The 25,321-nt window shown below is 45.7% G+C and overlaps 1 protein-coding gene across 5 annotated transcripts; it reads right to left on the bottom strand.

Moving 5' to 3' along the window:
• Positions 1–6,521: 6,521 nt before the first annotated feature.
• Positions 6,522–24,142, bottom strand: TOP1MT (DNA topoisomerase I mitochondrial). Of its 5 annotated transcripts, none has more exons than XM_088148883.1 (15): positions 23,959–24,087; positions 23,696–23,858; positions 21,942–22,057; positions 21,679–21,800; positions 21,195–21,317; positions 19,787–19,974; positions 18,987–19,131; positions 17,111–17,254; positions 15,715–15,900; positions 14,062–14,130; positions 13,356–13,470; positions 12,214–12,341; positions 11,177–11,271; positions 9,565–9,714; positions 6,522–9,396 (listed from the first exon to the last, which is right to left on the bottom strand). In XM_088148883.1, the coding sequence occupies exons 2-15, from the start codon at positions 23,800–23,802 to the stop codon at positions 9,294–9,296; spliced, it is 1,791 nt and encodes a 596-aa protein (XP_088005009.1). In that variant the 5' UTR covers positions 23,803–23,858; positions 23,959–24,087; the 3' UTR covers positions 6,522–9,293. The 5 variants fall into 5 exon arrangements, with proteins under 5 accessions (XP_088005009.1, XP_088005010.1, XP_088005013.1 ...); XM_088148884.1 differs by having other exon boundaries at positions 24,030–24,086; XM_088148887.1 differs by lacking the exon at positions 23,696–23,858 and having other exon boundaries at positions 23,959–24,142.
• Positions 24,143–25,321: the final 1,179 nt, after the last annotated feature.

Below are 25,321 nucleotides of genomic sequence, written 5' to 3'. Positions count from 1 at the left end.
ACATCGTTCATCAGTAACAAGAATGGGATGCATTACTTTTGTCAGAAGGATGTTTGTGTTCATGCAGGGAGTCTTGGATCTTATCCCAGACTTTATTCCAAAAAATCCAGGGGTGTGGGGAGAGGTTCACGAAAGTAGGGATGGCTGGGAAGAAAAAATCTTGCCTCAGATGAAGGGCTGCACGTTTCGGTGCGCGTGTTTTTGGCACAGAGGAACTCATTTTATTGCTAAACAAGTTCTAGTAATTGTTGTGACACACTTTCTGTCTGCCCCTGGTTTGTATCTGGCTTCAACTAAGATGGGATTTAACTAGGAAGGGATCATGGTTTGGGAAATGTAAAGACACTCAATTAAAAAATGAACCAGCATGGCAACAAGAGAGCTGGAATCTTGTCTATGAGAGATGCCTTCAGCAGACAGACAGACAGACCCTTCACCCTGTTCACTTTCAGGGCAAGCATAAAAAGACAGAATAAGAAACAGTAACATTCAGGACGCTTCCCATCCCTTTCCATCCTTGCTTCTACTACATCTGGCCTTCATGTCATGCTTTGCCTTTTGTTCTTCAAACTTCTCACCTTTCCTTTTTGGGGATCTCATGAATTCTGTCCAACCACAACTCTCTTGCTCTTCCTCCTCCTCATAAGCCTTTTGTTTTGTGACTCAGTCACAAAACCAACTCAACATACAGTGGAACCTCGGGTTACGAACGCCTCTGTTAACGAACTTTTCGGGTTACGACCAGCTCCGGCTGCAAAAATTTACCTCGGTTTGCGAACTCCGCCTCGGGGTACCAACAGGATACGCGGCCATTTTCCCTCCCATGACACGGTCCGTGGCTATTTTTCCGCCCCTGACACGTGGTCCGCGGCCATTTTTCCGCCCCTGACACGTGGTCCGCGGCCATTTTCCGCCCCTGACACGTGGTCGTAGGGAGGGGGATTCTCCCTCCAAGCGATAGCCGCCTCCCTGTCCTCCACGCCAGAACGGATTAACGGTAATTACATTGAACCTTATGGGGAAATTTCCTTCAGGTTGTGACCGATTCGGGGTGCGACCAGAGTCATGGAACGAATTAAATTCGTAAACCGAGGTTCCACTGTACTTCTTTCATACTAATCCTGTATTTTGTATTCAGATCACCTTCATTCTTGACCATCAAGAGATGTTTTGTCTGTACTGACTCCTGAAGTCCTCCATTCCCATCTTACTCCTGTTTCTCCTAACACGCCTAATAGAATGGGCACAACAACCATGTTCTCTGCCTCCTGCAGGTTCTGTACTATAATCAGATCTACTGGTAGCGGCCTCTGCTTGTAACATTTCATAAAAGCATGGAATCTGGACAGGGGGAATCCAGGGAGGGTCAGAAAGGAGTCGAATGGCATTGGGCTTGGCACAATGACACTTCCTCCAGATAAGGAGCAGTTCACACACTTGAAGGATGCAACTCATTCCCTCCTTAATATTGCACATTCAGTCCTGGTGACGCAAGGGTAAAAGCGACAAAATGTCAAACAAATTGACAAACAGAAAGATTGTTCCTGCGATGATTCATAACCCGTATAATTAAGAATTATAGGATATTATTAAGATATTATGGAGAGCATTACAATAGGAGTTTAATTTGTACTCCTGACACTTGGGCAAGCTTCTTTTAGAACATGAAATCATGATAATTATTCTACCACCACCACAAAAACAAAATTTAAATCCAAAAAGAAGCCAACTGGGATGGTCCGTTTTATTTTTTTATTTATTATGGGGCCACCAATGCAATTCCATTTTCAGCTGAACTACTTCATGGGGGCTCCATTGGGAGGTGGGCTTCATAGCTTAGCGACAGACGCCCCATCATATGATGTTGGGCTCACCACGCACATTAGTAAAAGCTGAAGTGGAACTGGCTAGTTTCTGGATTGATTGATTATATGCCATCAGGTTGGTGTTGACTCTTAGCGACCACAGATTTTGTCAAGGAGAATCTGTCCTTAACCTGGTCCTTCAAGTTTTCCAATGGTGCACCCATCACCACTGTAACTGAATCCAACTACTGCTGGTCATCCTCTTCTCTTTCCTTCTATCTTCCCCACCATTATGAACTTCTCCAGAAAGCTAGGTCTTCGCATAATGTGTCTAACCCTAACCCTAACCCCAACTCTGAGCCGATTCTGATTCAAACCTAGTCCTTATCTTGCCAGTTGTGTGAACCAGGCCTTCACATGAAACCATAAATCAAATGAAATCAAATCTTTATTACAGTCATAGACCAGCATAAATGAAACCATAATATGGTTTATTTTGATACAGCAATGTGTATGAACCCACAAATCAGCACTGTCTGCTGGAGGGAGTCAAGATGTTAGATGTTAGGTGCAGCGTAGCAGTGCAAGCTCTGTGTACTCACACAAAAGAGGCAGAGCATTTATGCGTGATGCTGTGTCCACCGTCTTTTAGCATGTCAGGAGAAGCCAATCACAGTATCCCACAGAGAGTGGGAGCCCCCAAACTCTCTCCAGATCACTCAACTTCAAGTAGGAAGAGATACAAAATATCACTGTGCTCAAAACCAATTTCAGGTAGGCAATCTGGCACTCTCCATTGGTTTCAGGACTACAACTTCCATAAGCTCCAACCACCAAGGAGCTTAGATCAAGGCTTACTGGATCTGTAGTCCCAAACATATGGAGGGCATCAGGTTCTCAATCTCCTCCCCGCCCTGCTCTAAAACAGGTTCCTATTTTCTACGGGCTTAGAAGCATAGCCCAAAGAAAACCAAAGGTGAGGAAAGGGCTTTTGTTGAGTCTCGTACAATTTCTCAAGGCCATTGCATGTACCATCTTACTATTCAAGCCTCAAGGTGACCTCACTACAGACATGGATTTCAGCTGTTGATGTCCCCTGGAAGACCTGGGGGGCTCTTAAGCCTTACTGAAGACAAGTAGAGATTTGGCTTGATCAACAGATGATTGCTAGAGTTTATCACTCCCTCTCCTGCTTCTATTGGTCAGATGTAACTACAAGCAGTAGGACAAACCCTGAGCTGCTCACCCCTATGCTGGCTGTTTCATTCCCATTGCAAATATTCCCCAAGAGTAGGAAAGTCCAACATCACATGGGCGGGCTTCTAGCCTGTACATCTTGGAGAGTTCTCCCATGTTAGAAATACTTTTTAACCATTGAGACAGAAAAAGGGGTCACACGTTGCCGAAATAGTTTCTGGTGCCTCTTATCCTATCCTGTTATCAATGGACATATCTTTATTACCTCACATAATAATAAAAGCACGTTTCTACCTGTAAGATACTGGCAAGAAACCCAACCCAGCCTAGATGATTTCCTCAGTCTCTCGATGAGCAGGCCTGGGGGCCCTGGGGGATCGGTGAATTAGTGAGGTGGCTCCAGTATTATTAACATCCCTCCGTCTATTTTTTTTTTCCTGTTTTAGGTCTCCTTTTATAGTTTTTAATGCTTTTTATTGTATAATATTTTTAGGCAATGTTTGTTTTATATATTTATTTATTGGCTTGTTGTACATCACCCAGAGTCACTTTTTGTGAGACTGGCGGCCATATAAATTTGATTAAATAAATAAATAAATAAATAAATAAATAAATAAATAAAAAGACCCAAGAGAATGTTTACCAGGGGTGGCATCTGGTTTCTAATGGAACTATCCCAGGTAAATTTCTGTCACTTTTGACCCAACTTTGTCTCTGCTTTTGCACCAGCTTTTTATTACTGTACTAGTATCCATGTGCAAGTCCCAGAGCTGCCAGATTGAAGGGTCTCACTACCCTCCCTTTGTTTTTCTTTCTTTGCCATCCCTCTGGGAGAAAAAGCACTTGTGACGGATCCAGACCTCCATCTCCCATTTGTTAGACCATACCTCAAAGCAGAAGACAGGCCCAGACATGTCCAAATCAAAGTCTACCTCTCCAGGCTGATTTTTCAACTTTATAACAGTCATAAGCCAAAACGAAAACAGCATCACAGGAAAACAGTGTCAGGCTTACTGTGAAGCACCTTTCTGGGCACTAAAGGAAGGAGCTAACAGGAAAGGTTAATTCCACCTCTTCCAGCCAGACTGTGACTTCTCCCCATCCTGTGGATGAAACCCCCTTGCCCTTCCTTCAGTACATGTTCAGCTAGCCATGGTTCAACTCCATTATGCTGGTTACTTATGTGGCAATGAACCATAGCATTTTGCAATAAGGTAACTTCCATCTCAACTTTCGGGCTACTTTTAACTTTCTTTCCCTCCCAGATAGGATAGGACAGTTGGGACTATCTTCTGAGGACCAGAAAGGCAACTCACAGAAGATCCAACTATCATCCCTGATCATCAGAGATGGACATAATAGGAACGGGAGCTGCTACACCAGTATTCTTAGGAAGAGTCAGTGTGAGAGTTTAGAGCATTCTCTGTGGCCCAGTGCCCATGGCTGAAGAAGCAAACTTACTTTGCAATGTTTTATTAAGGTTTGGTGGCTCCATCTTACAAATATCTAATTAATGGTACTCTTGTCATTGAGCATAATGGTCTGTGGGAATGACCTTGGGCGAGAGGAGGAAGAGCCGCAGACTGAACAACCAGCATGTAAAAGATATCTCAGCCCACAGAAGGAGAGGTGGCGTAGGAAGCGTTTCAAAAGGGACCCTCCCTAGTTTACCGGAGAATAAAAGGAGAGGAGAAATTCTTTCAGTCTTGCAAGATTCTGTTAATGCAGCCTTACAATAGAATTACTTCTCATGGTTGTGCTTCTTGTCTGAACTACCTTGAAGAGCTAACCTTGAAACTGCTGACATCATTACTCCTCTGCATAGGCTGCTGAAGCAGGAAGGGAGTAACTCCAACCCATCTGTTAATTGTGGAGTAGGAAATGTGTCCACCTTGTTTTGTGGACAGCAAACTGTCTTCCTGGAGTGAACCTCCTAAGAAACTGATCTTGAGCATGGCTCATGCCTTGCTCTCCTTTGGAAACAGGGGGTCTTCTGAGTCATTTAGGGTTTCTGAAGCTGGAGATCTTGAAGTTTCAGTCTTCATCTTGTTCCTTTGGCTCACTTCTCTGCTCATGAATAGGCAGGTGATGGGGATGAATAGGACTTGTTGGATCTGCTTCTGGAAGTGGAAGCAGCTGACTTGCTACAAAGCAGGAAGGGGGTCTCCTCCTGCCATTGTTTAAGGTTGCCTATCATTCTACTTTGGAAAAAGCACCCCTAGGAGCTAAGGAGGCTGGACCCCTAGACCTTGCTCAGGTAACCCGGATCCAATCACCCCTTTTCACTAGCCCATAAGCTGCCATCTTGGGCAACAGTAGTCTAATTTGTGCCTCCCTTGCTCTTCTTTCAGGGCTGTCCCCCGCATCCCACGCAACATGAATCATCCAACTGTTCCATTGCCATCCTTTTGGTGGAGTAGAGGGAGATCCAGTCAGGTTACTCCCATGAGACAGGGAGGAAGTCTTAAGCCTTCAGGGAGAAGGAACGATGTTATCCACCTCCCATCAGCTCCATCACTTTGCAGACTTTCTTCTGTCCTTCAAAATCCACTTGCTCGGTGGAGACTTTGCACAGCTCTCTTGACCACAGACCCCACAAGCCTTCCCCACCCTAGCACTCTCCAGGTACTGGGACAGCCAAGGCGTTCCTGGCTGGAATTCTGGGAGATGTATTCTTATGAAACTTTAACCCAGCCTGCCTGAGCACTCAGAGTCTTGCTTGAGTTGAGCAGAACATCTGGCCATTGCCTTCTTCATTGTTTTGCATTCCCACCACCTGGGTATTTGCTTGTGGCTTCCCCTCCAATTACAAAGCAGCCTCTGGACAAGATCAGCCAGGTGTTACCACCTGCTGGGGCACAGAATTGGGGGAAGACCAAAAGCAAAACATTTGCCCCAAATTTGGCAGACACAAAGGTAAATTCTTCAGGTTCAGCTCTATTCTTGCTGACATCATGCACACCTCCAGAGTTTTCTTGGCAATGTTACAAAAGCACTTTCCCCTCACCTTTTGGGTGGATCGTTTTTGCTTTACTCCCCAGTCACTCCATCGGATATCCTGTCAGTCTCCAGTTCCTGGACTCCCTGGGTCTCCCTGGGATGTAAGAAAATGAACCCCACCTGCTTCTTCACTTTCCAGAAATAGGTTTATGGCATCTATTCACCCAACCTAACACTTCGCCTAAAAATAACTTATCTACTTACTTTTGGCAGCAAAGCAAACTATTGCACAATGCTGGAAATGTCTTGAAAACGTAGCAATTTGTGGATTAAAAGAACTTTCTTATTTGCTTTAGTAGAAAAAAAAATACCGATACTTAGAATAATGAACTTTCAGAGGCACGAATCACACTTTTATCATATTTTGGCAGATTACATCCATTATGTTCATAGCACTAAGTGCTATTCTGTTAAGCCTTATGATATATGGAAATTAAGAGTAAAATTTGGGTTCCACTGTTAACGAAGCCTTTTACTTTTCATTTATATATTTTTTTGTATTGCTCTTCATAACATGGTATACCGTCTTAGTTCTTTCCTTGTGTAAACTACTGTTTTTATCTATCTATCTATCTATCTATCTATCTATCTATCTATCTATCTATCTATCTATCTATCTATCTATCTTCCCCTTTCATTTCTTTTCCCTTCTGAGTGTGGATTTTAACCCTTTGCTCACAGCACACCAACAAACCTGCAGGATTCTCCAGCTGACTCCTGCATTCTTGCCCACAAGTGGGGCACGTTCTTACAACCAGGTGGACGACAGGCAGACGGTGAGGCCCCTGGCAGACTCGGATGAAGTCACGCGGCAACAGACCTTTACTTGTGACCTCGCGCGCCTCTTTCCTTGTGAATTCGACAGAACAGGCTCAGACGGTGCAAAGATCCCACACCCTCGTGTGGTGAGCAACAGCCTCATTTCAAAGAGAAATGAAGAAACCGTCTGAATCTTTACAAACAAATACCATTTTAATTGGTTGCAAAAATTAGAAAACCGGGACGATCGAACAAAAATCTCTTCTCCTGCTATCTGTCTTAGAAAATACATTTCAAGATGGATCCTATGTTGAACAGCCAAGGAGAAAGACTGCCCAGGGGCAGTGCGCACTTCTAAAAAAACACAGGTTCTGCAATTGGGATTGAGTACAAAACATGAGAAAAGAGTTGCTGGGGAAATAGCAGCAGAAAAGAGCATTATTGCAACACATTTCCATCACCTATGTGAATGCATGACATAGAACAGAACAGAAATCAACATGCATCATGAAATTATGATAGTTCCAATTTCATAGGAAAACATTCTGACATATCGGTTCTATGGGTGAAAGTGCAAATTCCATGCTCAGAAGCATTCCACGCTGCTTGCTTCAGTGCAGGACAGACTAGTGAGAGAATTTAGATATCCAAATCAGATTTGCAATATTGAACAGTGCATAATTTTACTTTTAATAAGCAAACTTCTTAGCTGATTCTTTTACTGGACTCGGCTGCATTCAGCCACTTAGAAGAAAAACCCCAAACAAGGCCGGCACTTAAACTATGAAATGTGTTGCCATTCCCAAAGTGACACCCGCTTCTCTGTATTGGAAACAAGTTCCCATCATCCCCAGCCAACAGCATTTATTCCTGGTGAATGCTTGGGAGGCCACCAAACTGGAAAAAGTTGATTTTTTTTTTCCTGTGCCTTACCAGGAAAGCAAATTGAGATTCCAGAGTGAATTATTTCCATTTTCATTATCAACCCATAATCAGAAAACAAAAAACCCTTACAAAACAAATATTAACATTTTAACGAAGCACTTGCCAATTACCTTGATCACACAAAAGCACCCAATAAACCTGAATGTGACTCTAGAAAATTGTTAGACCTAAGAATACTTGTGATCAGCGGTGACACCAATTTCAAATGCTGAATTGTTTAAGGAAAGGGAACTGAAAAAGGGTATGTGTGTGCCTAGAACGAATAAAAGTCGTGCATGTTTAGTCTGCTGCACTGAAACAAACATTTTTAATACTCCTATTACCACCACCCATCATTTTTGCAGGACTATTAGCAACCTGCACTTATTAGAAGCGATGATCCAGAATATTAATTCTGCAAGAAACACGTTCTTCCGCCTACCAATGGCCCCAGACAACACTCTGGGATTTTTCACTCCAGATGTTTGCAGTCTAGACCACGTGTCCCTCCTTGGTTTCAAGTGTCACTCTCAGCTAGACGTGGGTGTTTGCTGCACTGTTTACTAAACCATTCACTGGCTATAAGCTGTGGATGTTAATGCAAAGAAAAAGTTCTGAAGGACTTGCTCTCCGCGCTGGGATATCTTTGCACAATTCCTACTAAAACATTCCATGACAAAATTTAACTTCTCATTTGTGCATAAGCCAAAACTGTGCTAGGAACTCTCTGAGGCGCCTATTTTTTGTGGTGCAAATTTGTGAAGGGATCTCTGACAAAGCCTTGACCACAGTCTAATTTCAGAGGAAGGGATCTTCCTCTATGTCTTCTCTCCCAAAAGAAGGCACTCAACTGGTTCTAGCTAAGGTTTGAGATTTCCCACTAAAGGGTGAGGAAGTAAGGCAGTCAGGACCACCACAGAGCAATGGGGATGCCAGAAATGGTTAGAAAACACATAAAATGGCATTCAAAAGTCCCTTTTCTTCCTGGGCTCCACCTATTTCCTCAAACTATTAGAAAACAACATTGAGTGGGCCACGAAAACAAAATGATGGTCTTTCCCCGAACTAAAGATCCTCTAGATATAACTGACTGCTCCAAGGATCCTTAGCTACTGTGGCTTTGGGACTGGTAGTCAAACACATCTCAAGGGCACCAGGAGAGAGAACTGGCTTTAACTGCACAGCCTACCCCCAAAGAACCCAAGAAGAGGAGTTTCGCAACAGAACACTATCCAACACAGCCTCCAGTTCAGAAGCGGCTTTTCCTAAGAGTCTTTGGGAGAGAAGCTGGATGGTTCAGCTTGAGACAGCTGGATGTCCTTACAGAGTTCATCGCTATGACCATCCCTGAGAAAGCTAGAAGAGGAGGCCAGGAGAACACTGCCCAGTCCTGCTCCAGAATGGTTCTTCTTGTGAGCCGCCCAACGTCCTCACAAACTGGGGTGGAATACACAAATAAATAAATAGAACAGTGCGGTCTCCCCTTTCGTACAAAAGAAGAAACAACGGGCTCCCCTTTCTCCTTTAGATGTATTTTGTGTGCAAAAAAGCCCCTCCCAAGGGCACAAAAATGAGACCCCAAACAAGCCAGGAGTGGCCTAGATCCCTTTAGAATATGAAGTCTTCATCCGCCATCGCTATGGCCCACGCAAACTTGTCTCTCTGAGTTTTGTTGTAAATCTTCTCAATGGGCACATCAAACCGTTTGCACCTAGGTTCAAGGAAAGCATGCGAGAAAATCAGCACATCAGCATCGAAGCAGGACGGGGTGGGGGACGAACAAATAACAGCGGGGACAACAGCACAAACAGGCCCCTCGGTTTTACGCAGGACTGCAGTTCCCTGCCCCTCGCCCTCCCCTCAAGCCCCCTTCCCCTACCAGGCCACGGTGATGCGGGGGTCCAGGTAATTCAGCTTGGAGGTGCCCAGTGCAATCTGCTTGTTTTCTTCCTTGTCTGTGGCTTGCAATTTCAGCTTTGACAGCTGTTCTTCAATCTTCTGCACCAGCTTCTTCTTCTTTTCTACAGCGCTGTTTCAAAACAGAGACATAGCAGTGTTTCTCAACCTTGGCCACTTTAAGAACAGTGGACTTCAACTCCCAGAATTCCCCAGCCAGCCATGAATCTAGGTGCAACCTAGGTGCAACCTTGAATCTAGGTGCAAAGCAGTGTTTCTCAACCTTGGCCACTTTAAGAGTGGACTTCAACTCCCAGAATTCCCCAGCCAGCCATGCTGGCTGGGGAATTCTGGGAGTTGAAGTCCACTCCTCTTAAAGTGGCCAAGGTTGAGAAACACTGACCTACAGATTGGAAAGCTGCCCCTTTACAGGTCAAGCAGCAGATCCCCAACAAGGAAAACTGCTGGCTGTTGGGGTTTGCCAACAGTTTCTTAGAAAAAACACCTTTCCTTATGAGTATTTCTATAATCCTCATTTTTCATTAAAAGCCTTCCCGATCAGTGAACCTATGTTTAGAGATTAATACTATATCTTTCAATGTTAAAGATGTTCATGTTATGTTCAATTACATCCCAAATCTGTTTTAGAGTTAACTATAGGTTTATCAGGCACGGTGTTTTGGCAAGAAAATTATTCTGAGAAACCAAAAAAGTAGTTATTCCCAATATCACGGAGTAGGTACAGGAAATGCTATTGGCTTTTGAAAAGGGAGTTAATCTATTGATCAAAAAATGACGCAGTATGTTTGGCACAAATTTCATGATATTGTACAGCAACAGAGTATTATCATTTATTCTTTTAAAATGAGAAACTCTGGTGTTCCGCTTAATACTTGAAATATATGGGATATGCTTTGATAGGTTAAAACTTATTTTTTTTCTTTTTCTGTGTTTAGTTTCTTATCATTTATTGTCCTTTTTGTATCTTGTATGTTTTCTTTTGTGTATCTTTTTGTAAAACTTATCAAATAAAATAAATAAAAGCTCTTAGAAACACCCATTTTTCACTGTAATTTCTAAGATCTTAGTTAAGGAAAAAGGGCCATCAGGAGGTCACCTCAAATCTGATAAAATGACAGGTAATGAAAAATGGAATTTGTTCCCAGCCCCATCCCATCTGTAGAACTGTGTCTGACGAAAGAATTTGTTTGCTTGCTTGCAAAATTTACAGAATTTGCTCCCATAAAAGTGCTCTCTGTTGACGCACACCAGATTAGATGGAGAAATTCATTAAGGAGAACACCGACTCCTTAAAACAACCCTAAATATCAGCTTATGTGTAATATCAATCTGCAGGGTGGGTTGATAGTGGGGGGGGGGTTACCACCTTCCTACTCTGCTCGTACGCTCCTCAATGGACACGACTGTCCTCTGTGGGAACCAGGATGCTGGATTAAATGCCCCCCTCCAATTTGATGCAGAAGGAATAACCTTATATTTTAATGCGTTTACATGCATGCATGTAAGTAAGAATAGTGAGGAATGGCCATCCCCAAGTTAAAATACCCCAGAACTAAACAACCAAGAGCACACACGCTTTTGATTTTGCCTCCTTCTTGCACTTGTGTTCCACCTTTGCCTTTTTCAGCTCCGCCTTTGCATCGGCCAGCTGGTCCTTTTTGGCGTCCATCTGGAAATATAAGACGAGTAAGTCAAAACTGAGTCATCTACTCCTGTGCAAGCAAAGAGGGGTCTCCGAAGACAAAGGCTTCTTCTGCAACGGGAAAGAGTGCAGAGAAGATCAACAAAGACAGTGAGAGGCTTGGACACCGAAAGGAACAGGTATCTTTAGCCAAAAGAAGCAAAAGCTAAGGAGAGACATGAGAACAGTTTTCTAATACTTGAAGGGCTGCTCCAGGGAAGAGGGTGTGGATTTATTCTCCCTAGGGCCCAAGGGCAGGACAAGAACCAGTGGGTGGAAGCTTCACAGAGAGGGTTTCAAACTCAAAATAAGGAGGAATTTCCTGACCTCACGAGCTAGTAAGCAGTGGACTGGCCTCTCTCCTGGAGCTGTGAGGTCTCCAGTACTGGTACTTTTCAAGCAAAGGCTGGAGGGCCACTTATCTGGCATGGTCTGAAGATTCCTGGCCAGGCAGGCTGTTGGACTACAAGATCTCCAAGGTTGCTTCCAACCTTTGGATTCAAGGACATTCTGTGCAGGAAATCAAGGTACCCCTTCCCTCTCCCTTTCTGGTCTCTATAGCAGTGTTTCTCAACCTTGGCAACTTGAAGATGTGTGGACTTCAACTCTTCAACATGCTGGCTGGGGAATTCTGGGAGTTGAAGTCCACACATCTTCAAGCGCCAAGGTTGAGAAACACTGCTCTACAGCTTCTCCTCATTCCTGCTATCTGACACCTGACCAGCTCCAACACCCCCTGCTACAAAGCCATGATACCCACACAGTGGGTTGCCAGCAATTATGGATGTAGAAAAGAGACCTGCGCGGAATCCCACCTTTCCTTTCTTACACCTGCTACAATTGGCCAGCTAGAAGTCTCCAGGAGAGAGGCCAGTCCACTACTTAATAGCTCGTGCATGTGTGTGTCCTCCTCCCCTTTTGCTGGCTCACCTTCGCCTGGAGGTTTTGCATGGACTTCTCATAAGTCTTTGGAGTTGCCCGCTGATGGTTGCACAAAATGGCAACTGCTCGGTTGGCTCGATTGTAGGAGAGGAGCTTGGCAGCCAGCGTGTCATCCTCTGTGGGTGGAATGTGTGGAAAATCAGTTTAATAACTCAGACTGACAGTATCCTTCAAAAAAGAAAGTTTGATGAAATGCCTTTCCCAATTTTTCTCCTCCCAGCAGTATGGCTCATCTGAGGGAGAGCAAGCACCAGTGAACTGACTAGGGTGCAGCTGAGATTTCTACATTTCTACAATGGCCCTGGGATTTTCTGATGTTAACTTCAAATTCTCACAATTGCCCCATGAAATAGGCTGGGCTGAGAACCCCCCATGGGAATTCCATGGCTGAAGTGGGATTGGAAACTGGGTCTCCCCACTCCCAGTTCAGCACCTTCACCACTAGACCACCTTGGCTCTTGGGCTGAGAGGGAGACAGGCCCAAAGTCCCTGAGGAAGCTTCTGTGGCTGAAAGAGAACTAGAACTCGTAGTCTAGCACCTTCACCACGACCCCACACTGGCTCTTTGGCTGAGAGAGAGGAACCCTGTAGAGTAATCTGGGATCTTTCCCAGCTTTATAAACTGAGATCCTGGAACTGGAAATGCCGTGGACTGAACCTTCTCCATGCAAAACATAGGCCCAGCGCCCTGGCACTGGGTCAGGACACCTCCATGTCCTTTATGACATATCCTACTCTTCTTGTATTCCATCAAGGTGACTCAAGCTCAGGAGAAAATCTAAAAATGTTCTCAATCAAAAGTCAATCAAAGCAGGTTCCACGATTCCCAAAGATGACCTTCATGTTCCCAGAAGAACATAAAGAGCTTAACTGAAATGATGGCACTGGGGAAAATGGAAGGAGGCAGACATAGGGCAGAGCATCAGAGCACCAAAACTGAGCTAAGAGGTGCCACATTTCAACACAGACTAGAAACTGTGCCTACCACTCGGAACGAGAATCAATCCAGCCACTCCAACCCCAAAATACATGCATTCAAAAGTTCTCCAGAGGTGCTGCAAAATTCTGCTGGAATTAATAAAGCCCCCAAAGCAGAATAGCTTAGTAGGTGGTGCCTCGATTTGGTTTACCACTGGTCAATGCTTCAAGCTGTTCCTGTAGCGTGATGGATGCATTGTAAGTTCGGAAGACCTTCGCTGTCAATCCGTCCATCAGATCCTGGAGATGTCTGTTCAGCGTTGTCGTCTGGAAAGCCAAGTGGGGAGGGAAGTTAGAGAAGAGGAGCAGGAAAAATAATGCCCCAGGTAAGAGCTCCGAGTTGACCCTCCATTTCAGGGGGGCACAGGCAGGAACTTTAATTCAGGAGTACCTCTACCTTTCCTCCAACTCAAAACTAATTCCGGTCTCCCTAAAAGGCAGTTGTAGGTTTTGCACTAATCCTCTTCCCATCATCTTCAGTCCCGGAGGAAACAAGCTAAGAGCCTTGTGATGATAATGAAAGCTATTCTGCCATGTGGACTAGGAGATCATGAAACTCGGATTGTGATGCAAACGGAAGAGACGGAAAACTATCCTAAGTGATTATATCGAGCCCTCCTTCTCTTCCACGGCATAACTCTGATCTACATGTGGACTAGATCCGCACTTGCTTAGGCAAACTGAGCCATCAAGTACTTTCACATCATGTCCTGGATACAGTGGTGGACCTTCATCCTCACCTTTCCCTCTGCCTCAAACCTACTTAAACAGAGAGAAGAATACAATTGTACCATTAGTAGAAAAAAAAATGGAAGGCAGGGAGAAGCACAACATTCAGGAAGTTCAGCACACACTTACAGAGAGCCTATCAAACAGGTTGTCTCCAGGTTCTTTATTCTCCATGAATAACTGCAAGTTCTTGAACACCTATAACAAAGACAGATCTCACAATGAAGTCCTCAAAGAATTTACAGTATCTAAAACACCACTGCGGAAGCAGCATCAGACCCGCAAAGGTCTGAAAGGAAGACTCGGGCTAAGCGAGGAGGATCCGGGGTCATCGGCTGTTGCAGGCCACCTGGCTGAAAATCCAACCAAGTGAAGATGCTGCACAGCGTGAGAGCAACAGCGGGAAATGAGAGAAGAGCAAATCAGGTCCATCTTGCAGGGACCAGAAGGTGGAAGCCTCAGAAGAAATAGGCCTGTATCTCCTGGGAAGAGACCTTCAACTCTGTATTGTTTGTTTTTAAAACGTACATACTGCTTCACAAGTTATGTGCAAATGTATACATAAAATGGCAATAAATATAACGCAAAATAAATATAATGCAATAATACAGTGTAACACAGTAGTAAAGGAGATGGCATCACATGTCCTCAGACAACTTCCCTCCCTAGTCTGTTCTAGACTCCGAAGGCCTTCCAGGACAAGCAAACGTTGGCAATTTTCTGAACAATCATCCGTGCCAGGCCTGGTACACAACAAATCCCAAATTCATGTGTTGCACCTCCATTTAAAAGTATGAGAACTCGGGTGATGGGAAAGGTTGTTCTGTGTGAGACCCTGGATGGCTGCACAGCAAGAACCCCACCTCTCATCCCCCAATTCCTGTAATCGAGATTGTGACAAGCAGCAGAGCCGACCTCAGGACCGCAATCTACCTAATTCTGCCCTCTCCTTTCCCAATCCTTACCTGGGGAGCCAAATGGGAAAAGATTTTGGCAGCCCTGCCCTTCTCCAGCACAGGTGGTGTAACACTTCTACTAGGGATCCTACAAACCGACGTTCACTTTCCAAGATCCCAAGCAGAAGGCAACGTTGTACCCTCTTTGAAATTCATAATTTTCATTTCTAAGTCCATCCACTTACCGACGACTCTGCAAATGCGTTGCAAATATCTCCGTTTTCAAAGAACAACCCAGAAGGTCCCTTTATCTGCAGGAACACTGCAGCTGAAACTAGGAAGGACGTTCTGCCCAGACCAATTAGAAAATTGCCTCTCCTGCCAGGCTAGCTCGCCAAGAAACTGGCCCCGCTTCCAGGGGCCAAAGCGAACGTCAGAAACCTCTTCAAGGCAGATGGAAGCTGCTTTGGGTCGCTCACTTCAAGGGAACTGCTCTGAGCTCCAAAAACAGAAATACAGAACCAAGGGAAGTGTTCAGGTTCCGTTTTTTGGGAGAGGGGAAAGAAAACAGTGGGACACAGCTACAACACTGCCAGGATCCCAAGAAGCTAAGAATGAAGGGTTGCTTGCATTAGAGAAATAAAATGTTGGCATTCTGCACAGTGAACTTTCTTAGCGGTTTTTCCAGTTACGTTAGGCCAAGAAGGGAGAGAACTGTTCTCCTGCTGGAGATTTTCCTGGAGATTTGTCCAATGGGGTGCTTCTAGATGTTTCAGGACTACAATTCCCAGTACTTCCAGATCCCAGACTGGGAAAAAGCCAGTCTAAAATCTCAGCGTTGTCCTTTGGAAGTAGCCCAGCCGAATCGGGCCCCCGCCTGGCTCACCTGCTTCTCCACGGGCACTTTGTTGTAGTAGCGGATGCAGTCCTTGCCCAGGAAGTCAAACTCCACCACGTTCTCCTTGCCGTCCTGCCGTGGATGCAGAGCAGTGTGCTCCACTCGCAGAGAGCAACAGCCCACCGTGTCGGCCGTCTCGCCTTCCTCCTTTTCGTTCCCCGCCCTCAGGGCCAGCTGGAACAGGACACAGAAGGGTGAGCAGCCAGGGGGTCATTCTGCCCTCCCGAGAAGAGGAGCGCTCCAGAGCCCAGCTTTTCACAAGATGGGTAGGAAACAGGGAGGTTCCTGAGCAGCTCCTGGCCCTTGTTCTCAGACCTGCGCAGGTCTTATGTTTTGCACGGCTGTTGGGCCGTGCTGGCTAGGAATTATGGGAGCTGTAGGGCAAATATCTCAGGAGGGCACCTGACTGGGGAAAGCGGATCTTTGGGAAGCAGTAAAGTGTGGGTCTGCAGACCAGGGGACAGGCTCCCATCTTTGCACGGCTCTCAGGATTCATCTCGTTCGCCTGTCCTCCACGGAGATTAACCCAAAGGGTAGCAAACAGGAGACTCATAATACCAACAGAAGAGAATCTGTGTAGCTCAGGGTTGAACTGTGGAGTCCTTGGGGTTCTCTGAGCTTGGTTGTTTGCTTGCAAACGTTTCGTTACCCAGCTAGGTGACATCTCCAGTGCTAAAACAGAGTCCACTCCTTTCTAGCACTGAAGATGTTACCTAGCCAAGTAACAAAACATTTGCAAGAAAACAACCAAGCTCAGAGAACCCCAAGGACTCCACAGGATCATAATAATAGCATTAAATACTTAAATACGGATGGGAACTCTATCACCCTCCAGAATTTCCTAACTGCAGCCCCCAGGATGTTGGGGCGGCTGTCAATGGGGGTTCTGCAGCTTCTGGAGAAGCAGGTCCTAAAAGATGACCTTTGCTCCAATAGACCTGCAGAGCATCAGCTCTGTGGAGGAGGATCTTCTCTGGTAGCCATTCAGACGGGTGGGAGAGTGAAAAGCTTCTTTCAGGGGCAGCCCCACAACTCTGAAACTCAGGGGAGGTGGGGCATTTCATAGCTGATCCCTTTTCTGATACGTTACCTCTTCACTCAAGCAACATTGATGAGCACCGTAGACCCAGGTCAGAAAGAACTTAAAGCAAAATGTTGGCTGTCTTCCAAGGACATCTGACCTCTCCTTGCTCAGTCCCCACAAAATCACCCCGTCCAACCCTACCTCACCAAGGCATCCCAAATCCCCTAAACATTGACCATCAAGCAGTCAGGAGAACAGGCCAACTCAAGTCAACCTGTTGGTGATCCTTGGGAAGGGGGGCAGGGAAGGGCGCAAACCATTTTCACAGCGATAAACTCTGTGCTGAAAAGCAAAACTTACCTTATCGATGAAATAGAGCGCTACCGATATTTGCCGCTTCTTCATTTCCTTGGACTTCCAGTCTGTCCGGTACTGACAACGGATCTGGTGAACCACCTTTTTCAATCGGCGAGCAACTTCGTACTTTTGCCAGTCTTTCTCTCCCTGGAAGAAAAGGGGACTGTGACCTCTGTTGTAAGACTAGCGGTTTTCTAGAGGCATTTGCCAGGGCAGAGGGGTCAGAAAAGTCAAGATGGCACCCTTACCTGCATGACCAAAGCCCTACCCCTTTTTTACATGTATTGACCCATATAAGAAAGGGACAGTGCTTTGAACACACAGGTGTGGGCTCCATTTTGGCTTTTCTGACCCACTCATGCCTCACAGACATCCCAGCAGTTGCCCCTGACCAAACGAAGGATGCTAAGATCTATCTGCAACCCCTCACCCCTATTAACTGTGGCAAGTACTAGCCATTGTAGGTCTTTCTCCCAAGCAGGCAACCATCTCTCTAAAAAACAGGGGAGAGAGAAAAGAATGGAGCTCGCACACCAAAGAAGAAAAAAAACAGTATTTTCAGGTTAGGCATGAAAACCAGTTAATGAACCCAAAGTCTCCTCCACCCGATGCAGATATTAAACAAAACATTACAACGTGAGGATGGTAAATGATGTCAACCAGAATTGTAAGCATCGTTCTGAAAAATTCTGAAAAAGGAGTAGCTTTTTCAGCCCAGTGGAAATAGTCTAGACCAGTGTTTCTCAACCTTAGCAACTTTAAGATGTGTGGAATTCCCCATGGCTGGCTGGGGAATTCTGGGAGTTGAAGTCCACACATCTTAAAGTTGCTAAGGTTGAGAAACACTGGTTTAGAGCTAGGGAAAACAATACCCGCAAGAGGGCAATCCCTTGGGGCCGGAGCAGTTCAGTATGCCCATGTCTGCCGCCATTACCCTTCCCATGTTGCAAGGAAAACTCCTGATCTGAGAATCAGTGGATACCTCTGACATCTCTTAAGTAGGTGTGTTCATCTCAGACAGTCTAATAAACCAGAGACAGCTTGGGGTCAATAAGATACTCCAATGGAGGATTCCGACAATCTGGAGTAGGCTCCGAGGGGTATGAAGATGATCAGCTGAGGACTAAGAGCTAAGGGGTCTTCCACACAACCTGCTAAATGCAGTTTGGGGATACTCTGGAAGACCACCGGACACATGTCAAAAAAGGCCACCCAGTGATTAGGCGCTATGGGACCTAGTCTACAAGAGGGGCGCAGGGTATACTGAGTCAAGAACCCCTCCTGTTTCCTCTTCATTCCCTGCGGTGAAGGAAAAGAAGGAAGGCAAGTAGAATAGAGATCGGAAGTACAAGAAGCACATCTTTATGCTGGTTTTAGTTCTGCTGGGAGGAACTGTCCCATGTCCTCCAAGAAAAACTTGAGGCACTGGACAATTGTAGCTTGAAGAAAGACAGCTGAACACCTCAGGAACCCAAAGGATGTCATCTAAGAACATCAATGCTTGCTCTCTCCAGCTCCAGTCTGAGGATGTGGAATAACATGTTCTCAAGAAGAGCATCTCATCAGCAGAGTCAATAACCCAGAAAATGGTGGGATTCCCCTCTTCAGGTTTCAAGCAGAGAAGCCAGACAGCCATCTGGGGGGGTTTCACGTTGCAGGTCTCCTGCACTGAACAGCGAATTAACCGTGTGGCTACAGGAGCCTCTTCTAATTCTAGGATTTGGAGACATTTACCTCCAACTGGCTCACGAACGCTTTCGTCGCAATAAAGCATCACTTGTTGCTTGGCTGCGACCTTCTAACAGAGCTATAAGAAATGCATTATTCAACCTGCAACCGGTATTGAGAAAGCAACCCCAAAGGGAACAATGGGCCTCACCTTTAACTTGGAACTGGGGTTCAACATGATATATTTGATGGAGCCCTGGATGTTCTCTGTCCACGATGCCAGCCAGGTGACTGTATTGTCGCACCTGATTTCTTTCCACTTGTGGCCTGGCGGGGGCTGGGGGACCTTTGAATCTCTGGGAGGGAGAAGAAAGAAGGGGGAAAAAGGGAAAAAGTTTAAAAAGCAAGCAGGAGAGCAAGAGGATCTTTCAGGCATGGTGGAGACCCCACTTATCTAAGTTCTATTTAAAGGAAGAGAGAAAGGGGCCCTTAAGTTCTTCCTCCCCTTCCATAAAACTCTCCACCCTATGTTAGTAGTTGTAAATGGTGGTTCTTTTCTATTTTGGCTTTGCAGACCTGCTGGGGCTTCTTTCATGCTGTGGCCTTCTATGAAAACTTCTGCTACGCAAATCATCAGAACGCAGCAAAAATGGCTGAGCTATTCCTGACTATTCTCTTCTGCCCCTTCCCTTTGTTCTTCCCATTAGCAAAACAAAAACAGACAGAATTTTTAAAAAAGGAGGAGGAGGGTGAGAACATTGGGTTCCTCACTGTCAAATTTCCCATTTCTCCTCTCCTCATCTATCTCTTATCCTTAGCATTTTGCGATCCAGTGCTGAGACACATCACACCCATAGCCCAGTGTTTCTCAACCTTGGCAACTTGAAGATGGGTGGACTTCAACTCCCAGGATTCCCCAGCCAGCCATGGGAGTTGAAGTCCACCCATCTTCAAGTTGCCAAGGTTGAGAAACACTGCCATAGACATGTCGTTACACATTTCAAGACCCACTTGCTACAATTTATGATGACATCTTCTGGCATTATCCTCTTCTTCAGCATTCCCATTTTGGGGTGATCCCCACGGCCCCGAAATAGACCTGGCGGTTCAGTCTTGAAGTTCCCAATCTTCTCCCGGTGCCCATCAATTATGCAGTAACCATATTCCTCTTGGATTTTTTCTGCCTCCTCTTTCAACTTCTATCAAAAAGATACACAAAAATAAATTATTTCTTCACAGGATAAAAAGGAAAAATACCCTGGTCTGGATAGAGATGAAAAGGAACTAGGATTGTACAAAATGACAGATAATGCTGTGAAATTTGAGTCATTTCAAGACACTTTTGGAGAATGGGGACAGAGACTTGTAGCTACAATGGCAGAAATAATATTTACTTATATGAATGTGTTATTTACAAAAGAAGAAAGGAAAGTTGTGAAAGAAAGTGCTTTGAAAGACCTACAGGATGAAGAGGTGAAACAAGGTTATGCAGATTTACTAGAAAATAAAGAAATTGTGGATTACGAGATAGAGATGGCAGTTAGTGGAAATACAAATGACAAGCCAGGATAATGACCTGGATAACAACTTCTTGATGGATTTACAAAAGAGGGTTGCTAAAGCCTTGAAAACCTGAGATGGGAAAAAGAAAGGAAGGAAAGAAGGAAGATCAAACCTACGACAGCATTTGAATGGACTAAGATTGTTAGAAGCAAAAGCGAGGAATTTAAAGTTGATTTGTTTGACCAGGATTAAAACAAGATAAAGTTTGATAAGTTCTGGAACCCCTTTACAGACTTTTTGCTGACAACCGGACTGAAAGGTTAACGATTTATGGATTTGCGAATGGGTGAGGGATGGGCTATGGAAAGAAGAGATAGATGCATGCAATGTTATTAGCGGGGAAGAAATACTAAGTTTGCCTGTACTTGTTGTGATGAAGATCGGAAATCATTTATTTAACTATTTCTCTTTTCTTTTTTCTTTAATCTCTTTTTTTTCTTTCCTTGCCCTTTCTATTCTTTTTCTTTTCATTTTCTCTGTCTCTCTCTCTCTTCTGAATTTGGTTTGCATTATCTTTTATTCTTTTTAAAACCGTCAATAAAAATTATTTTAAAGAAAGAAGAAAAGGAACTAAAGTGCAGGCTATTCTGATAGGCAAAAAGGTAGTCCAGGGGCCAAAACATTGCTGTGCTGGGCAAATTTGGAGGTAGGGGGTCATCTCTATTCGAGAAGGGCTTCACTGGGGGACTTTCTTTGATGCTTGTCAGACACCCCCGTGCTGGGAACATCTGCAGGGCTCGAGCCACCAAACCTAGGTGTCAGGCAGCCAATCAGAAACGAACTTCAGACAGAAGGTCCTCTGAGTTTCAGCAACCCTCTAGACCTGAGGTTCTACCAACGTCAATAGCGTCTGAACCTGTTTCTCCTCCTTGGGCAAAGCCTTCTGGGCGTCATGCTTCTCCACAAAATACTTATGGATCTCACTGAAATCACACTTCCTCAGGTCTTTGATTTTCTTCCTTTCCTCCGGAGTCATCTCCTACGTGTGAAAAGAAGGAGGCAGTCTAAGTGCCAAAGCTGCATTCGAGCTAGAAAATAAGGTATCACCAACAAGATGCCATCTAAACCAGTATTTCTCAACCTTGACAACTTTAAGAAGTCTGGACTTCAACCCCCAGAATGCCCCAGCCAGCGAAGCCACTTTAAGAAGTGTGGACAAAAGATACAGATCTATACAACACCAACAGGGATATCCCCAGAGATCTCGTCTTCCTATCCGTCAGTTGCAACCATCCAACGTTCTGCCTTCTTTATTATTATTATTTTTTTTTGCCATTTCTGTAAACGCAATTACAGAATTAGAAAGGCAAATCTCCCAAACAGCTGGCAGTGGCGGATACCTCTATCCAGTCACAGAAAAAGTTGTCCCGGAAAATCTTCTTGCTTGCGTACTCGTGGTCCAGCATCTTGGCGAAAAACGTTGCCACTTCCTCAGCCGCCCGGCTGAGCTTCACAGACCTGCCTGCAACAGAGCAGGGGGGGCACCTGGTGATCGGGGCATGGGTCGGAGCCGAGGGGAAGGGCGCTTCCCTCCCCCTGCCTGCGAAGGCTCAGGGGAAGCCTCTCCTCCGCCTCGGGTGCAAATCCAGAGATGGCCACCCACCATTGTAGTAGAACTTGACGGAGCTTGGCAGAGGCTCGTAGGGCGGTGCGAAGTAGGGCCCTCGATGCTGCAGCTGATGCCATTTGACGCCATCGTCCCGTTTCTCCTCTTCCCACCTGGCGAGAGGAAGTTTAGAAAGAGTTAACTTCATCCGAGGAGGCCGAGAGGCGTCCTGGGTGTACGGTCTCATTCCGAAATGCCAGCCCTCCCCCAACTGCGCCCTTGGCATCTTCCAAGTGTGTTGGGACTGCAGCTCCCAGAATTCCCCGAGTAAACCCAAGGGATTCTGGGATCTGGGGCACCCATACCCCTGGGAGCCATCAGGTTGTGGAAGGCTGGTATGTGTGCCTTTGGCCCCCGGCTCATAAAACTTTTAGAGGACTTATGAGCCCCAGCAAACTCCGTGAAAGGGAGTAACAAATTCCCGGGAGAGCGCTCTCGTGAGGCTGCTGCAGCCGACGCAGCAAGGACCCTCCGGCCGTCTGAACAGATTCGCTGCAGCAGAAACCGTGGCTGGCTGGAATCCTCAGATATCTGAACAATTAGCTGTGACAGACAAACATGTGCCTGTAAACTGGGGAAGGAGGAATGCAAGAACGGCTCAGGTCAGTTCCATAAAAGTTTGGATGCCTGCAGCACAAGACCAAGTCTGCCTTGAGTCGAACTTGATTCCTGGAGACATCCACTGTCGTCTTCTGCAGACAAACCAACATTTTCTGGTGGTCTCCCATCCAAAGACTAAGCTACTTGGTTTTTCTTTTTTCTTTTGTTTTAAACCAGCCCAAATCAGCTGAAATGACAGGACAGCAAACATACCTCACTTTTTTTTCACCCGTTACTTTTTATTGCCATTGAGATTTTCATTTTTTGACCGATGTAATTTAGAGAGAGAGGGTGAAATATAAAGGCATTCATAACCGCTGTCAAAAAGCTGCTTCTTTATAATAGTTTCTTTTTCTTTTCTATTCTTTTCTGTTTTCTTTCTTACTATTCTTCCTTATTTACTATTTCTTCCTTATTTATTACTTCCTTATTTACTCCTCACTATTCCTCCTTATCTTCTTTGTTTCTTTTCTAATATTTGCATTGTTTTTATCTTGTTAAAATTTCTTCAGTAAGGATTTTATTTTATCTCTATTTTTTATGTCCACCACAGATATTCCAAATTGTTTTCTTATCTCACGCGGACCCGCCAACAGTCCAACTGATTGCCGCAGGAGAAAGTTGTAATAAATCATCAAGTAACATCAGTAACTTACGACAATAACTCTCCCTAATTTTGCTTCCGTTAATTTATCAGCTGCCATGGGGAAGTGTGTTTGCAAGAGCATCGAATGCACATCAAAAATCCTGCAAGAAAACTTTCCAATATATACATTACAAAACCCCAAAACGCGGCGCCCTCTTTTTCTGCTGTTGCGCAACTCCGAGCAGCACGGGCAGGGTCCCTGGACGGCCTCCCATCCAAGCCCTTGGCATCGCGCACCCTGAGAAGGGGGTCCAGAGCGCACCTTCCAAAGGGGCTTAAGCGTTTTAATTCACTGATCGCGAGAAACGCTGCCCACGAGCCCCCTGCCCACGCGTGCCACCCAGCCCTCACCGAGGCCGTCCCTTGATCACCCAGCCCAGCACCGCCAAAACGTCCAAGCCACGCGAGCGCTCACGCTCTCCCCAAAGCAGCCCTCGAGATCAAGCGCCTTCCACACGCACGCACGCACGCACGGGCACGCGCCCCCCCGGCCGACCGGGCATACCTAGGACTGGCGAGAAGCGCCTTGATGGACGCCGCGCACAGCCGGAGCGGCAGAGCCCGGCGGGGGCCGCGTGCCCGCCGTGCCAGGGCGTGCCCCTGCCTGAGCATCCCGGGACCCGGCGGCTGGAGCTGGAGGGTCACCTGGACCCAGGAATCCTGCAGCCCTGCAAAACCGAAGCGCGCTTGCTTCGTGCCCTCCCGTGCACAGGGCGGCGTGCAACAAGGGCGGCCCCCCACCCAGGACCCTCAGTTCCCGCTACCCACCGTTGCCCCAGCACGGAGGCACGTGGGAACCCTAGTCCCGGGGAGAATTTCCTTGCGGAGTCCCGACTAACCGAAACCCGAGCGATCCAAACGCCTGCAGGATTTGAGTCCCAACTGACTGCAGACTTTGGAGGAGGAGAGCTGTGTTTAGCCCGGGGGGCGGGGGGGCAAAAGCTCAGGGGTCTAGGGGCAACTCTTCCAACGCGGAAGTTGGATTGCAAGGCAGAAGCTCTTGCGAGCTGCAGCTCCCTTGATCAGATTGAGCAGCTACAGTGTTTCTCAACCTCGGCCCCTTTAAGATGGGTGGACTTCAACTCCCAGAATTCCTCCAGCCAGCTTGCTGGCTGGAGGAATTCTGGGAGTTGAAGTCCACCCATCTTAAAGGGGCCGAGGTTGAGAAACACCGGGCTGGACTGACCCAGGATTTAAGCTGGGATCAGCTGAAATCGATGCATCTGACGGAGCGAGTTGCAATTCCCCGAAGCATCTACCTTGGAATAAAATGTCTCTGTCGGAAAAGGTGCTTCCTTCTGATTTTTAATTCCAACGGAATAATTCCTCCACTAACTTTTGTTGCAGGGTGACCGCTGTTTCAATGAACAATGCAGGTTGTTCTATTGCTATTCTGCATGGGAGTGCATTCTGGGAGTCGTAGTCCAAGGCACCGATGCATTCTGGGAGTTGTAGTCCAAGGACCAGGCACCCAGAGCTGCAAAAACGAACCTTTGGATGACATCTAGTGGATAAACCCAAGAACTGCAGTATAACAGGGATAAACCAAGATAATTCTGAAACTTGCTGTAAACATCGTAGGGAAGTCTGCAATGTCTATACAGTAGCCACAAACCAACAACAATTCAGAAAGAGCCTGGTAACATCTTTTAAGACTAACCCATTCCCTTATTATAAAGCTTACAGCTTTATTTATTATAACTTATTGATCATTCATAAGCTCACGAAAGCTTATGCCTTTTCAATGTCTTTTCAAGTAAATGTAGAAACCTTTGCATATTCCATAAATAGAACCTGATCTACTCCAAATTAACCACCAGAGCTGCTGGGGGTGCTTTGACATTGAAAAATAACCGCAGTCCTATTCTTCTCAGCCCCAAATTCCTAACTATGCTTAAAAGGATATCATTTAATCTTCTCTCATTAGAAATATGGAGCTCAAACGTGATGGGGTTCCGTGTTCAACGTTAGGAGGGTTTCAGTGGGGAGAAATGAAAGAATTCAGACTCAGTAAGACTTCAAGATACTGATGCACCTTTCTGAAGGTTTGGAAGTAATGTTATCTCCTGAAGGCCAAATCAAAAGCTTGGGACCGTTCCCAGCAAGAATTCCATTAAATGATAGAATATTT

Source organism: Python bivittatus, unplaced genomic scaffold (genome assembly GCF_059951505.1).
Source record: "Python bivittatus isolate LINGU-HERP-01145 unplaced genomic scaffold, Pbiv_v1 ctg000590_np1212, whole genome shotgun sequence".
NCBI lineage: Eukaryota > Metazoa > Chordata > Lepidosauria > Squamata > Pythonidae > Python > Python bivittatus.
Note: the sequence above shows the minus strand (reverse complement) of the source record. Positions and strands in the feature narration are given on the sequence as shown.

Bases quoted from the DNA above. Each gene is read 5' to 3' on its own strand.
- TOP1MT (XM_088148883.1), bottom strand. From the start codon at position 23,802: ATGCTCAGGCAGGGGCACGCCCTGGCACGGCGGGCACGCGGCCCCCGC. The intron at 15,901-17,110 runs GTAAGTTTTGCT...GTCCTGTTCCAG, and splicing joins CGCTCTATTTCATCGATAAG to CTGGCCCTGAGGGCGGGGAA. The intron at 14,131-15,714 runs GTGAGCCAGGCG...TCTTTGTTATAG, and splicing joins AAGTGCCCGTGGAGAAGCAG to GTGTTCAAGAACTTGCAGTT.